This window comes from Natator depressus, chromosome 9 (genome assembly GCF_965152275.1).
Source record: "Natator depressus isolate rNatDep1 chromosome 9, rNatDep2.hap1, whole genome shotgun sequence".
Classification (NCBI taxonomy): domain Eukaryota; kingdom Metazoa; phylum Chordata; order Testudines; family Cheloniidae; genus Natator; species Natator depressus.
In genome coordinates, this window is record NC_134242.1 from 54,428,645 (window position 1) to 54,444,499 (window position 15,855).

A 15,855-nucleotide genomic window follows, 5' to 3' on the forward strand; every position below is an offset into this window, starting at 1 on the left:
GCTTCCTGTTCTGACACGTTGTGAACAAATCCACTGAGGGAGACCCCCACTTTCAGAAGTTCTAGTAGATCACATCAGGCTGGAGTGACCACTTGTAGCGAGAGGAGAAGGTTCTGCTAAGGTGATCTGCCGATACTTTTCTGGTTCCTGGGAGGTGTGCTGCCACAAGATGAATGGCATGCTGCACACAAAAGTCCCAGAGCCAGAAGACTTCCTGGCAGAGGGCTGACAACCTGGCTCTGCCTTGCTTGTTGATATAAAACATTGGGGCGATATTGTCCAGCAGGACTTGAACCACTTTGTCTTGTAACTGGGACCGAAAAGACTGGCGGGTCTTGTAACTGGGACCGAAAAGATTGCCCTGAGCTCCTGACATTTATGTGGAGGAAGCACTGACTTCTGACCAATGGCCTGGTGTACTGAGCTCACCCAAGTTGGCTCCCCAGCCCAGGTCCAAGGCATCAGACATCAGAGTTAGCGACTGGGGTGGGGCCATGAAGGGGACTCCCTGCAACACCAATTTGGAGTCCAACCACCACATCAGTGATGACCGGATGTGGTCGAGCATCTTGACTACCAGGTCCAGGTCATGCCTGCTGAGGATGTAGACCGACGTCAACCACGCCTGCAGCAGCCGGAAGTGAAGCTGGGCATGATGTACCCATGTGAGTACAGGCAGCCATGTGGCATAGCAATCTTAGGCAAGTGCAGGCGGTGGTGAGCAGGTGCCCCTCACATGGGAGATTATGTCTGACATGGCTCAGAAACGGGCCTCTGGAAGGAATGCCCTGGCCTGTGTGAATCAAGGACTGCCCCAATGAACTCTACCCATTGCACCGGTACAAGGGTCCATTTCTTTTTGTTCACTAACAGGCCCAGGTGCCACACCAGATCGAGGCTGCTCTGCACTTAATCCTGCAATCTGCCCTTGATGAGCCAATTGTTGAGATAAGGACAGACCTGGACCCTCCGATGCCTCAGGTAAGCAGCTACTGGGGCCATACGTTTTGTAAAGACCCGCAAGGCCGAGGAGAGGCCAAAGGGAAGCACCATGAACTGGAAATGGTGCTGGTCCACCATAAAATGAGGGAATTGTCTCTGTCCTTGGAAGATAGAGATATGGAAATAAGTATCTTTCAAGTAGAGAGACCAGTCTCCCAGATCCAGGGAGGGGATGAGGGAGTCCAAGGATACCATGCAAAACTTCAAATTCGTGAGATACTTGTTGAGCCGTCACAGGTCCAGAATGGGTCGTAGGCCCTTGTTTACTTTTGGGATCAGGAAATAACGAGAGCAGAAACCTTTCCCCCTCATTTCCTGAGGGACCTCCTCCACCACCCCCCAGTTGTAGGAGGTTGTCCACCTCCTGAATGAGGAATTGCTCTTGAGAAGGGTCCCTGAAGAGGGACGGGGAAGAGGGGATAGCCGAAAACTGAAGGATGTAGCCCAGCGACACAATTTCTAGCACCCAACGGTCCAAGGTGACTCTCAACCAGGCCAAACAGTAGGGACGGAGATGGCTGAAGAAAAGATAGGGCGGGTGCCAGGAGGTGACTGGGGCATCGCTCTCGAGTGAACCCTCAATATGACCGTTTCTGGCCGCCATGGTGTTTCGCTGGGCCAGGTTGCACAGGTGAACGGGAGGAGGAAAGGCAGCAGCGACTAAACCCAGTGTCCCTTCTCCTCACAGATCCCTGCTGAGGCTACTAAGGCCTTGGCGGCGGGGTAGCCAGAATTGCTTCCTCGCTGACTGAGGCGTATCCAGCCCCAGGGAGCGGAGGGTGGCCCGAGCATCCTTCAGACCACGCAGCCTCGAGTTCATCTGTTCCGAAAACAGCCCAACTTCATCAAACAGGAGATCTTTTATGGAGGACTGCAACTCCTGGAAAAAGCCGGCGGTCTGAAGACAGGAACTGCGCCTCATGACCACCACCAAGGTGACCACCCCGGCTGCCGAATCATCCGCATCCCAGGCAATCTGGAGGGAGCACTCAGCCACTGCTGTAACTCCTCAACAAGGGCCCCAAACTCTTGGGCCACCTCGTGGGGCAAGGAGTCTTTAAACTTGTGGAGGGAGTCCCACCAGGTTAAAATTATAACACCCAAAAGAACCTGGTGGTTCGCGACCCGGAATTGGAGACTGGCCGTGGAATACATTTTCCTCCCAAAAAGATCCAGTCTCTTGGCCTCCATATTTTTGGGAGTGGAACTAGCATGTCCTTGCTTGTCCTTTTTGTTGGCCGTTGACACAACCAATGACCCCGGGAGCAGGTGGGTATATAAGTATTCGAACCCCTTGGCAGGGACAAAATACTTTTTCTTGGACCTCTTGGAAGTGGGTGGGATGGAGAACAGGCTTTGACAGAGGGCTTTGGCAATGTTCAGGATCCCTTTGGGCACCAGGAGCGCAACACGTGCAGCGGTGGATGCAGAGAGCACATTGAACAAAGTGTCTGATTGCTCTGTCATCTCTTCCACCTCTAGGCCTAAGTTAGCAGCCACCCGTTGGAGCAGGACTTGGTGCTCCTTAAAGTCGTCCAGTGGGCTCGCACGGGAGGGCTCCGCCACCACCTTGTCTGGAGAGGACAATGATGACTGAACCACCAGGGGAGGGCCCGGGGCAACATCCCCTGCACAGGAAGGGGGTCTCGGGTGGGTACCTGTCACTCCATCTCAGTGCCTTCCAGCGCTTCCTGCACCAAGCCCGGTGCCGCCGGTGTCGATTGGAATCTGTCTGACACGGCAACCGATGACTGGTGAGACAGGGGCATAGGCATAACTGGCATTCCCCAGGCATTCTAGTAAGGCTATTGCACTGCCCACTGGCCCTGCTGCCAGGTTGGTATCTCTGAGGCGGATGCAATGTCCGGAGCCCAGTCGCAATGGTACTGTCTCGGCAAGGGGCTGAACTCCCTCTCCATGCCATAGAAATCCTCCAGTGACCAGGGCGGGGCCATCAACACCTGAGACTGGCAGCTAACTGTCTCTGTGGGTGGCCAGTGGCTCGAATAGTCAGACCAGTGCTGGGAGTAGAGGGAATGGTGCCTTGTTGGGGAGCATCCCTGAGGTTTCGGTGTCACTGACCGTTGGCATGAAGATGACCAGAGCTGTCTGTACGGCGACCGGCGCTTCTCTCTGGTGAGGCCCAGCACAAGGGCAGAGATCGGGAGCGCAGTACCAGCAATCTGAAGCCCTGAACCAGTGACCTGGGCTGATGCAGAGACTAAGGGCATGGCGACAAAGGGCTCTGCCTTGGCTCCAGAGACTGGTGGTGCTCACTCGCCTTCTGGGAGGCTTTAATGGCTGGCTTGCCCTCGTAGGGAGCCTTCACTGGCTCCAACACCGCACGCGGTGCCGGCTAGGGTGGAAGAGTCCTTTGTTCTCTGGGTGCCAGGAGCTGATAAGGTGTTGACTGAGCCATCAGTCTAGGTCCCCTACTGCTCCCTGGAGTCAGTGGCGGATCCCTTAGTGGGGTAAGGAGGTTGTCTCAGGGACGTGGCTCAAGCCTTGGCCTTTGCCCAATGCTCCTTGGTCCGACTTGCTCAGTGCCGGGTCCCTCTTTTTGATCTTTTTCTTGGGCACCAGCAAAGGGGACCAGTGCCGGGGAAAGCCCGGTGCTAGGGGTGCACTACTCACCGAGGCCAAAGTGTTGGGTGTTGTGTCCAGCCAGGCTGACTCCGAGGCTGGATGAAGAGTGGCCTCCATGAGGAGGGCCCTCAAGCGAATGTCACATTCTTTCTATGTCCTGGGAGGAAAGTTCTTACAGATGTGATATTTTTCTTTAACGTGGGATTCCCTCAGGCACTTCAGACAGCTACCACACGGGACACTAACAGGGATAGACCTGTTGCAGTCAGAGCAGGGCTTAAAACCCAGAGACCGGGGCATGCCCTGCCTAGGGCAAAGTCCCCATTTGGACCCTAACTAACTACAGTACTTAACAGCTACTTATTAACTAATCTACAATATATCAAACTATTTACAGCTGGAACACGAGGTTTGAAGAGTAGGAAAAACCACTGACCACTTGCGAAGCAAGGGAGAGAGAGGTGCTCTGACCAACCACCATGGGCGGTAAGAAGGAACTGAGAGGGCATAGGGCCAGCAGTGCCTGATATACTGACACATGAGCACAGCACTCAAGGGGGCACCACAGCTGACCCTACAGATACTGCTGAGGCAAAAGTCTCTGACAACTGTGCACATGGGTGTGCACAAACCTAGAATGGAATCGACATGAGCAAGCACTCAAAGAACGCTCAGGTGCAATTATATTCTTCAACACACTTACCATAAAATTATAGTAACTGGGCTCACAGACAGCACTGTTCTGTAACTACACACTCTACAATACTATGAATTTACCAGAAAAAAATTGTGTCTATTGAAATCAAATATGCAAACAACTTTTTGACATACGCTTCAATATTAAAATCATGAGATTTAAGTATAACTTTAATTCAATGGTAATTCTGTGTACTGCATAGACTCCATCTAAATGTGGTATTGATTTAATGACAGGGATTCCACGAACTTCCTTGGGAAACCTATTCCAGAGCTTAACTACCCATATAGTTAGACAGTTTTTCCTAATTCCTAACCTAAATCCCTCTTGTTGCAGATTAAGCCCATTACTTCTTGTCCTACCTTCAATGTACATGGCGAATAACTGATCACAGTCCTCTTTATAACAGCCTTTAGCATATTTGAATACTCTTCTCAGGTCCCCCCTCCCACCTGGTCTTCTTTTCTCAAAACATGCCTTTTCTTAACCTCTCCTCAAAGATCAGGTTTTCTAAAACTTTTATCATTTTGGGTGCTTTCCTTTGGACTCTTCTCAGTTTGTCCACATCTTTCCTAGTGTGGTGCCCAGAATTGGACACCGTACTCCAGGTGAGGCCTCACCAGTGCCAAGTAGAGTGGAACAGTGACCTCCCATGTCTTACATACAACACTCCTTTTAATACATTAATATTAGCCTTTTTTTTTTTGCAACCACATCACATTGTTCACGCATATTCAATTTGTGATGCACTATAACCCCACGTCCTTTTTAGCAGTACTACCACTTAGCCAGTTAGTCCCCATTTTGCAGTTGTGGCATTTGATTTTTCCTTCTTAAGTGAAGTACTTGCTAGATGCCATGACTACAGTACTTTGCCTTATCCTTATTGAATTTCATCTTGTTAAATTCAGACCAATTCTCCAATTTTTCAAGGTCAGTTTGAATTCTAATCCTGTCCCCCGAAGTGTTTGCATCCTCTCCCAGCGTGGTGTCATCCACAAATTTTTTAAGTATACCATCCACCCCATTATCCAAGTAATTAGTAAAAATACTGAATAGTACTAGACCCAGGGCTGACTCTGTGGGACCCCACCAAATACATCCTCTTAGTTTTACAGCCAACCATTGATAACTACTTTTTGAGTATGGTCTTTCAACCAGTTGTTCACCCACCTTACCGTAATTTATTTTAGCCATATTTCTTTAGTTTGTTCATGTGGGACTATGTCTAAACCCTTACTAAAATCAAGATAACAACACTCCCTCCTATCCACTCCGCCAGTAACCCCATCAAAGAAGAAATTAAGTTGACTTGGCATGATTTATTTTTGACAAATCCATGCTGGCTATTCCTTATAACTATTATCCTTTATGTGCTTACAACTTGATTGTTTAATAATTTGTTCCAGTATCTTTCTATGTTTCAAAGTTAGGCTGACTAGTCTATAATTTCCCAAGTTGTCTTTGTTCCCCTTTTTTAAGATAAGTACTATGTTGGCCTTTTTCCAGTCCTCTGAGACCACACCCTGAGTTCTCAAAAGGTAATTGCTAACAGTTCAAAATTGCTGTAGCTAGTTTCTTAAGTACCCTAGGATGAATTTCATTGGTCCCTGCCAACATACATCTAACTTATCTGAATATTGTTTAACCTTCCCCTATTTTGGCTTCCACTCCTTCCCCCTTGTCATTAATATTGTTTTGAGTATCTGGTCACCATTAACCTTTTTAGTGAAGACTGAAGCAAAAGAGGTATTAAACAACTCAGCCTTATTGATGCCATCAGTTATTAGCTCTCCTTCCCCACTAAGTAGAAGGCCTACACTTTCCTTAGTCTTTCTCTTGCTTCTAATGTGTTTAAAGAACCTCTTCTTATTGCTTTTTATGTTCCTTTCTAATTATAACTCATTTTGTACCTAAGTCTTTCTGATTTTGTCCATGATTTTGTTCATGTTATTCTTTGGTGCTCCTCCTTAGCGATTTGTCCATGTTTCCACTTTTTATAGGATTCCTTTTTGACTTTCAGGTCATTAAAGAGCTCCTGATAGAGCCATATTGGCCTCTTAGTAGTCTTCCTATCTTTCCTTTGCATCAGGATTGTTTGCAGTTGTAAGTTCAATATTGTCTCCTTGAGAAACTGCCAGCTATCCTGAACTCCTTTATCCCTTAGATTTTCTTCCCAGTTCTGAGTTTGTTAAAGTCTGCTTTTTTGAAGTCCATTGTCCTTATTCTGCTGCTCTCACTCCTTCCTTTTCTTAGGATCACGAAATCTATTATTTCATGACCATTTTCACCCATACTGTCTTCCACTTTCAGATTCACTACTAATTCCTTCGTGTTGATCAGAATCAAGTCTCAAATGACTGTTTCCCTGGTTACTTCCTCCACTTTCTAAAACACGAATTTGTCCCTAATACATTCCAAGAACTTTTTGGAAATGTATTTTGTCATACTACTTTTCAAACAGATGTCTGGGTAGTTAAAGTCTCCCATTACTACCATGTCTCCAGTTTTGGATATTTCTGTTCATTCCCTTCCATGAAAAACCTACAGAAGAAAAAAGTTTACTGCAAAAATTTAGGGGGCTGTAAATTGGGGTAAACATGCCACATTCTCCCCTTTTATATGTGATTAGCAATGGCGTGCAGGTGCAGAGTCTGTAATCTGGCAACCATGTGGAGCCCAGGAATCTGAAGCAAATTCTGGCCCCAAACCCTACAGATCTCCAAACATCTGCTGCAGGAGTGCCTGCTCTTTTATGAGCCTCTCATACCCTTAACTCCAGCAATGGGCGGCATGACTCACACAGCTGCCACAACTACATACTACATAACACTCAGAAGTACATTAAAGCCACAGAAAAAAACTAGCAGCAAGCTGAAACAAGCAGCATTAGCTCCCAAGTGGCAATTTGCCCCATAATTGAGCTCCAAAGTTCTGGGCTCATGGTGTATAGAGTGTCTGCTCAGAAATTCCGACCCCTTATAGCTGGCCATGCCTTCTTCAGTCTTGCATATTTGACAACACATGTCACTGTAAACAGGATTGGCCATCACTTCACAGTTGGTGGTAGGCCTGCCTAACAGCCTCTCGTCTTCATCACCCAATCCAAACAGACCTCTTTTGTGAACTTTTGTTTCTCTCCCAATCATGCAGCAAAGGGAGCACATGGCCCCAAAACACTAGTTTTAGCTGTAGGCAAATTTACATCTGAAGTAAAAGTACTATAAGCAACACTCCTATTAAAAAGAAAATACACAGGAATTACATACTGAATAATTTACTCATAACTCTTGTTACTATTTGATATTTTAAAATACACTTGCTTATGTCTAATGAGGGCCAAGACAGATACAGGAAGTGGAAAACCTTAAAAGAGAAAAGTAGGGACATTAAGGAGGTGGGGGGAGACCTTTACTACAATAACTGAAGGATGAAGCCAAAAAGTATCCTTTAGGGCATTTAAAAAAAATCCACTTGCTTTACAAAATTATAGACTTAAGCATTTCTACTAACATTTAGAAGACTTCTTTCAAACAGTGCCATGGCTATAGGTATGACTAGACTTACATGGACTTCTGGGTGGAGCTTGATAAGAAACCTTTTTCTCTTGAAGCTTAATTTACGGACTTTAGACCAGTTGAAGGTGTTGATTTTTGTGGTACCCTAAATGAAAAACAAAATTATTTATGGCTAGCAAGAAATGTTTACACTGTCAAGTTGTATCTTAAACAGCAACAAATGTCCCTCCTTGCCCCCACAATTCATTGTAGTCAAATCTATTTTCAATTTATTCCTTTGATCAGGCTTTAGCTGCTTTGCAATATCATTCATAGATTAATAGAAAACATAGTCTTCAAGCAGATATTGAAGGACAATATCAGGTACTTTGTGGTATATATAAGTTTTAGATAGGTATTTTTGTTTTTTTGTAAATTTTCTGTTATTCATTCTACCCAAGGGCAACTCTACGAAATCCAATTTAACTGCTCACCTGGGTTGAGTTTCCCAGGTGCTATCAATATCTTCAGAAGAAGAAGTTACTCATCTTGTGCAGTAACGATGCTTCTTCGAGATGTGTCCCCCTATGGGTGGTCCACCATAGGTGTGTCTACGTCCCTGTGCTGCTGATCGGAGAACTTCATTAGCAATGTCCATTGGGCCCGCACATGCACGGTCTCTCCTTGTACTGTGCCATGAGCCTAGCCAATGCGCACAGGCTAATCATCCTCAATGCCTTCTCTACCACCGAGTCATAAACGAGAACTCCGAATTAAAAGGGAGGAGAGCAGGTTGTGGAGCACCCACAGGGGGACACATCTTCAAGAACCATCGTTAGTGCACAAGATGAGTAACTTCTTCTTCGAGTAGAATCCCGATGGGTGCTCCACTTTAGGTGACTCCCAAGCAGTACCCCTTTTGGAGGGCTGGGACTTCGGAGTCGGGTCAGTTACAGATGACAGTACTGTGATCGCAAAGATGGCATCAGAGGTGGAGTCCCCAGTGATTGTTTAGCGTTCTGCAAAAGTGTGGACTGATGACCATGTCCCCACTCTGCAGATCTCTGTGATGGGGCGTCCTTGAAGAAAGCAACAGATGAAGAGATCAATCTTGTGGAACGTGTACAGATCGGTGGTCGGGGCGGGAGGTCACGTTAAGAATTTGGTAGCACTGTCTGATGCAATTCAAGACTCACTTAATCATAGAATATCAGGGTTGGAAGGTACCTCAGGAGGTCATCTAGTCCAATCCCCTGCTCAAAGCAGGACCAATCCCCAATTTTTGCCCCAGATCCCTAAACGGCCCCCTCAAGCATTGAACTCACAACCCTGGGTTTAACAGGCCAATGCTCAAACCACTGAGCTATCCCTCCCCACCACTCCTCCCAGTTTAGTGTCCTCTGGAAACTTGCTGAGGGTACAATTAATCCCATCCTCCAGATCATTAATGAAGATATTGAACAAAACCGGCCCCAGGATCGACCCTTGGGGCACTCCGCTTGACACTGACTGCCAACTAGACATGGAGCCATTGATCACTACCCGTTGAGCCTGACAATCTAGCCAGCTTTCTATCCACCTTAGAGTCCATTCATCCAGCCCATACTTCTTTAACGTGCTGGCAAGAATACTGTGGGAGACCATGTCAAAAGCTTTGCTAAAGTCAAGGAATAACACATCCACTGCTTTCCCCTCATCCACAGAGCCAGTTATCTCGTCATAGAAAGCAATTAGATTAGTCAGGCATGACTTGCACTTGGTGAATCCGTGTTGACTGTTCCTCATCACTTTCCTCTCGTCTAGGTGCTTCAGAATTGATTCCTTGATGACCTGCTACATGATTTTTCCAGGGTCTGAGATGAGGTTGACTGTCTTGTAATTCCCCAGATCCTCCTTTTTCCCTTTTTTAAAGATGAGCACTACATTAGCCTTTTTCCAGTTGTCCGGGACCTCCCCCAATCGCCATGAGTTTTCAAAGATAATGGCCAATGGCTTTGCAATCACATCCACCAACTCCGTTAGCACTCTCGGATGCAGTGCATCCGGCCCCATGGACTTGTGCTCGTCCAGCTTTTCTAAATAGTCCCGAACCACTTCTTTCTCCACAGAGGGTTAGTGACCTCCTCCCCATGCTGTGCTGCCCAGGGCAGTAGTCTGGGAGCTGAACTTGTTCATGAAGACAGAGGCAAAAAAAGCATTGAGTACATTAGCTTTTTCCACATCCTCTGTCACTAGGTTGCCTCCCTCATTCAGTAAGGGGACCATATTTTCCTTGACTTTCTTCTTGTTGCTAACATACCTGAAGAAACCCTTCTTGTTACTCTTAACTTCTCTTGCTAGCTGCAACTCCAAGTGTGATTTGGCCTTCCTGATTTCACTCCTGCATGCCTGAGCAATATTTTTATACTCCTCCCTGGTCATTTGTCCAATCTTCCACTTCTTGTCAGCTTCTTTTTCGTGTTTAAGATCAGCGAGGATTTCACTGTTAAGCCAAGCTGGTCACCTGCCATATTTACTATTCTTTCTACACATCGGGATGGTTTGTTCATGTGACTCAATAAGGATTCTTTAAAATACAGCCAGCTCTCCTGGACTCCTTTCCCCCTCATGTTATTCTCCCAGGGGATCCTGCCCATCAGTTCCCTGAGGGAGTCAAACTCTGCTTTTCTGAAGTCCAGGGTCTGTATTCTGCTGCTCTCCTTTCTTCCCTGTGTCAGGATCCTGAACTCGACCATCTCATGGTCACTGCCTCCCAGGTTCCCATCCACTTTTGCTTCACCTACTAATTCTTCCCGGTTTGGGAGCAGCAGGTCAAGAAGAGCTCTGCCCCTAGTTGGTTCCTCCAGCACTTGCATCAGGAAATTGTCCCCTACGCTTTCCAAAAACAACTTGGATTGTTTGTGCATTGCTGTATTGGTCTCCCAGCAGATATCAGGGTGATTGAAGTCTCCCATGAGAACCAGGGCCTGCAATCTAGTAACTTCCGTTAGTTGCCGGAAGAAAGCTTCGTCCACCTCATCCCCCTGGTCTGGTGCTCTATAGCAGACTCCCACCACGACATCACCTTTGTTGCTCACACCTTTGGAGCTCTGAGCAGTCATACTGTTCTCTTACATACAGTGCAACTCCCCCACCTTTTCTGCCTTGCCTGTCCCTCCTGAACAGTTTATATCCATCCATGACAGTACTCCAGTCATGTGAGTTATCCCACCAAGTCTCTGTGATTCCAATCACATCATAATTCCTTGACTGTGCCAGGCCTTCCAGTTCTCCCTGCTTGTTTCCCAGGCTTCTTGCATTTGTGTATAGGCACTTGAGATAACTTGCTGATCATCTCGCTTTCTCAGTATGAGGCAGGAGCCCTCCCCTCTTGCACTCTCCTGCTTGTGCTTCCGCCCGGTATCCCACTTCCCCATTTACCTCAGGGCTTTGGTCTCCTTCCCCCGGTGAACCTAGTTTAAAGCCCTCCTCACTGGGTTAGCCAGCCTGCTTGCGAAGATGCTCTTAAGACTTAAGAGAGTCTTTGGGCTGATATTGCTGAGCCCTTGGATCTTTCCACCACAGAGGTGAAAAGTCTAGGGGACTTCCTGAAGGCCTTTGTCCTATCAAGGTAGAAGGCCATGGCTCTCCTGACATCTGGGGAATGTAGTATAACCTCCCTATTGTCTTGGTGAGGCTTGGCGTAGAAGATTGGAAAGTGAATTGATTGATTCATGTGAAACAGGGAGGTTACCTTAGGGATGCATTTTGGATGCAGCCTGAGTAAAACCTTGTCTGGAAAGAATACTGTTTAAGGGGCATGCGCCATCAGAGCTGCTATCTCTCCTATTCTTCTGGCTGAGGTAATTGTTATCAGGAAGGCCTTTTTCACTGATAGGTATGTTAGCGAACAGGTGGCCACTGGTTCAAAGCTGGGGCCTAATCAGCCCTTTCTTAACCAGGTTTAGCTCCGACATAAGGGTAGGGAATCGAGTTTGAGGGAAGAGATTTATGATACCCTTAAGGAATCTTTTTGTGGTTGGGTGTGACAGCACCAATAAAAGGCTGTAATAGCTGATAGATGGACCCTAGAGAGCTTAGGAATAATCCTGACTTTTTAAGGGTCAGAGCATAGACTAAAATATGTGGAAGAGTTACTGAGGCTGGAGAGATTTGTTGGGACATGCATCAAATCTGAAACCTGGACCATTTCTGACAGTAAGTACGTTGTGTGGAGGGCTTTCTACTGTGTAAACAGAACCTCCTGTACTTCCTTTAAGCGTGAACTTTCTAGGTGCTGGAACCAAGCAGGAGCCTGTGAAAGGAGGTGCAGATAGGTCAGGAGAGAGATCAGTGGACACATCGCAAGCTGTGTCAGGTAAGGATACCAGGTCTGCCTCAGCCACATAGGAGCAATCAGGATGACGTGAGCACCATCCCTGTTTATTTTTAAATAGGAGCTTCAGCAGAAGAGGAAACTGAGGAAAGGTGGAAAAAAGGTCCTTGTCCCAGGGGAGAAGAAAAGCATCACCCAGAGACTGCTGTCCCATCCCTATCCTGGAGCAGTCGTATGGACACTTCTTGTTCTGGTGAGTGGCGAACAGATCTATGAATACTGCTCCCTGTTGTGTGAACAGGTTGTGGAGTACTGATGGGTGCATCTCCCACAAACGATAGTGTGGGAATTTGGAACTGGGGTTGTCCACTATTGAGTTCTTCGTGCCTGGGAGTAAGCCGCGGGATAACGTGACGTTGTGAGAGATGCACCAGTTCCATAGTCTCATTGCCTCCATGCACAGGGAGGGCAACCTGGCCCCCGCGACGGTTGATGTAATACATGCAGGCTATGTTGTCTGTTAGGATCTTTGCATGTGATCCTGTGATCAGCAGGAGAAAATGGGTGTAGGCATTCCTGACCGCTCTCAGTTTGAGGAGATTGAAGTGTAGAGACATCCTCCGTAGGTGACCATTTGCCTTGCAACATGAGGCCATTTAAATGTGCACCGCACCCTCTGAGTGGTGAGTCGGTGGTAAGAAACAATGATGGTGACATGTATGAGAAGGGGATCCTTTTGCACACATTGGTTGGGTCCTTCCACCAGTTTAAGGAATTTTTGGCCTGGTGGGTAGTGACAGGTTTGTCCAGCCTGTCCCTGTTTGGTCTGTAAACTGAACTCAACCATAGTTGGAGGCATCACATGTGGAATTTGGCATGTGGTATCACCACCATGCCTGCTGCCATGTGTCCAAAGAGTTGGAGGCAGAGTAAGGGCAGTATCTGTGGACTGTATTACATTGTGTTTAGGAGTGAAGCCAGGGATAGGAACCTGTGCTGAGGTAGGAGGGCTTTTGCCTGTATGGTGCTGTGACAGGGGGTGCATACCCCGCACTAGGAGAGAAAGGTTTAATCCCATACTATGGGCGGAGGAAGTCCCGTCCCTCGGACCATGCTGAGCATGCTCCAACTGCTGTGCTAGTATAAAGATGAGCAGCTCAGCCCAGTCTGGGCTGGTCACTGAGGATGAAGCACGACTGGTGGGGGCTCCAGGCCAGGAGTCACTACAGCCCCTAACTGCAAGAACCAGAGATCCCAGGGACTACACCAGAGATGTGCTACCTACAACCGATTGGCAGGAGTCAGAATTCCAGGGAGCTACCCACACCAGGGAACCCGGAGACCCCAAAGATACACAGTCTACAGCTTCAGGAAACACGGTAGGAAGTGGTCCAGGGAGACAGAATGAGTGGTATCTCCCACCCGTGTAAGCATGTTCCGGTAAGATCCCTGCTGACTGGGTGGCGAACACACTCACCACTGACAAGGCCCTGGGCCAGGACCGGGTGGAGTTGGGATCCTTCTAGCCCGTTCGCCACCCACCCTGAATCTGGCCATTGGGCGACACAACTCTGACCCCAAGGGCAGCCATATTGACTCTGGCCAGTAAGCCATACAGCCCTGAAGCCGAGGGCAGTCAGTCATAGAATCTTAGAATATCAGGGTTGGAGGGACCTCAGAAGGTCATCCAATCCAACCCCCTGCTCAAAGCAGGACCAATCCCCAATTTTTGACCCAGATCCCGAAACGGCCCCCTCAAGGATTGAACTCACAACCCTGGGTCTAGCAGGCCAATGCTCAAACCACTGAGCTATCCCTCCCCTCTGACCTGCGAGCCTTACTGCTGTCAGCCTAAGAACAGTATGGTAGACTGCTAGCAAAGTGATATCGCAACCATGATCATCCCCCTACATTCCCCAAAGAGGAACAGGGTGAGCATACCCCCCAACAGGGCCCTAGGTCAGCCCCTATGAATTCCAGGCGTTGCACTGGGGTAAGGTTTGACTTCTGGGTGTTGATCTGTAAAACCCAGTTCTGTGAACAAACGTATTGTAGTGTAGATGTCCTCTTGCAGAGATGGGGCTCTGAGGAGACAGTTGTCCAGTTCTGAGTAAACCATTATCCCTTGCAAGCATAAGTGAACAGCTACCTCTGAGAGAACTCTGGAAAATATTCTTGGCGCTGATGACAGCCCAAAGGGGAGGACTCTGTACTGATAATGGTCGTGTCCCAGAGCGAACCTGAGAAATGGTCTGTGAGCTAGTAGGATCGAGATGTGAAAGTAGGCATCCTGGCAATCGAGGGACAAAAAAAAATGGTTACTCACCTTCTCGTAACTGTTGTTCTTTGAGATGTGTTGTTCATGTCCATTTCTATCAGGTGTGAGCGCACGTGCACAATGGCCAGAAGATTTTTCCCTTAGCAGCATCCGTCGGATCAGTCTGCGCGCCCTCTGGAGTCGTGCCCTTATGGCGCCTAGTATATAGCCCTGCTGACCCACCACCCCTTCTGCCAGAGGGGTAGAAGGGTGGGTATTGGAATGGACATGAACAACACATCTCGAAGAACAACAGTTACAAGAAGGTGAGTAACCACTTTTTCTTCTTCGAGCGCTGTTCATGTTGATCCCAGTCAGGTGACTCCCAAGCAAAATTAGGAGGTGGAGTAGGAGCTGTCCACTGACTCTGGCCTGTCTAGTAATTGCATAGTGTGCAGCAAAAGTGTGTATCGATGACCATGTCGCCGCCCTGCAAATTTCCTGGATGGGGACTTGGGCCAGGAAAGCTGTTGATGAAGCTTGTGCTCTTGTAGAGTGCACCGTTATTGGGGGCACTGGGATCCCTGTTAGATTATAGCACTCGGTAATGCAGGCCACAATCCATGATGAAATGCACTGTGTCGAAAGAGGATGGCCCTTCATTCTGTCTGCTACTGCAACAAAGAGCTGTACCGACTTCCTGAACAGTTTCGTCCTTTCTACGTAAAAGGCCAGCACTCTGCTGACATCAAGGGTGTGGAGTCTCTGCTCCCTGCTACTCGCATGAGGCTTGGGGTAGAACACCAGGAGGAAAATTTCCTGGTTGATGTGGAACTGCGATACCACCTTCGGGAGGAAGGCCAGATGGGGTCTGAGATGAATCTTGTCCTTAAAAAACACGGTGTAGGGAGGCTCAGACATTAGAGCCCTAAGCTCAGACACCCTCCAGGCTGAAGTTATCGCCACCAGGAATGTGACCTTGTAGAAGAGGTAGAGCAGGAAGCATGCTGCTAGAGGCTCAAAGGTATGCCCCATGAGCCTAGAAAGGACCAAGTTAAGATCCCAAGCAGGAACCGGTTGGCAGATGTGCGGGTACAACCTATCGAGGCCCTTCAGGAAGCGACTAACCAGGGGGTTAGCAAAAACCGAGCAGACCTGTACCCCCAGGTGGAAAGCTGAGATGGCAGCCAGGTGTACTCTTATAGAAGACAAAGAGGAGACCTTCCAGCTTTAGGTGGAAAAATTAATCCAAATTTGGGGCACTGAGGCTAGCACCGGGGGAAAGTCGCGCTGAGCTGACCAGGCTGAAAATCTCTTCCACTTGTCCAGGTATGTGGCCCTAGTGGAGGGTTTCCTATTGCCCAAGAGAACCTGTCTGACTTGTTCTGAACAGGAAAGCTCGGATGGGTTCAGCCACGGAGCCTCCAGGCTGTGAGATGCAGCAAATGCAGGTTCGGGCACTGGAACCGCCCATGATCCTGCGTGAGAAGGTCCGGGAAAA

The 15,855-nt window shown here is 48.0% G+C and overlaps 1 protein-coding gene across 2 annotated transcripts in view; it reads right to left on the reverse strand.

Annotated features, from left to right (window-relative positions):
* Positions 1-15,855, reverse strand: part of FARP2 (FERM, ARH/RhoGEF and pleckstrin domain protein 2) — a 198,826-nt gene that overhangs the window by 79,237 nt on the left and 103,734 nt on the right. For both annotated transcript variants that reach the window (XM_074964209.1, XM_074964208.1), the window contains exon 9: positions 7,853-7,948. In XM_074964209.1, coding sequence (XP_074820310.1) covers positions 7,853-7,948 — 96 coding nt within the window. The remainder of the gene's footprint in view (positions 1-7,852; positions 7,949-15,855) is intronic.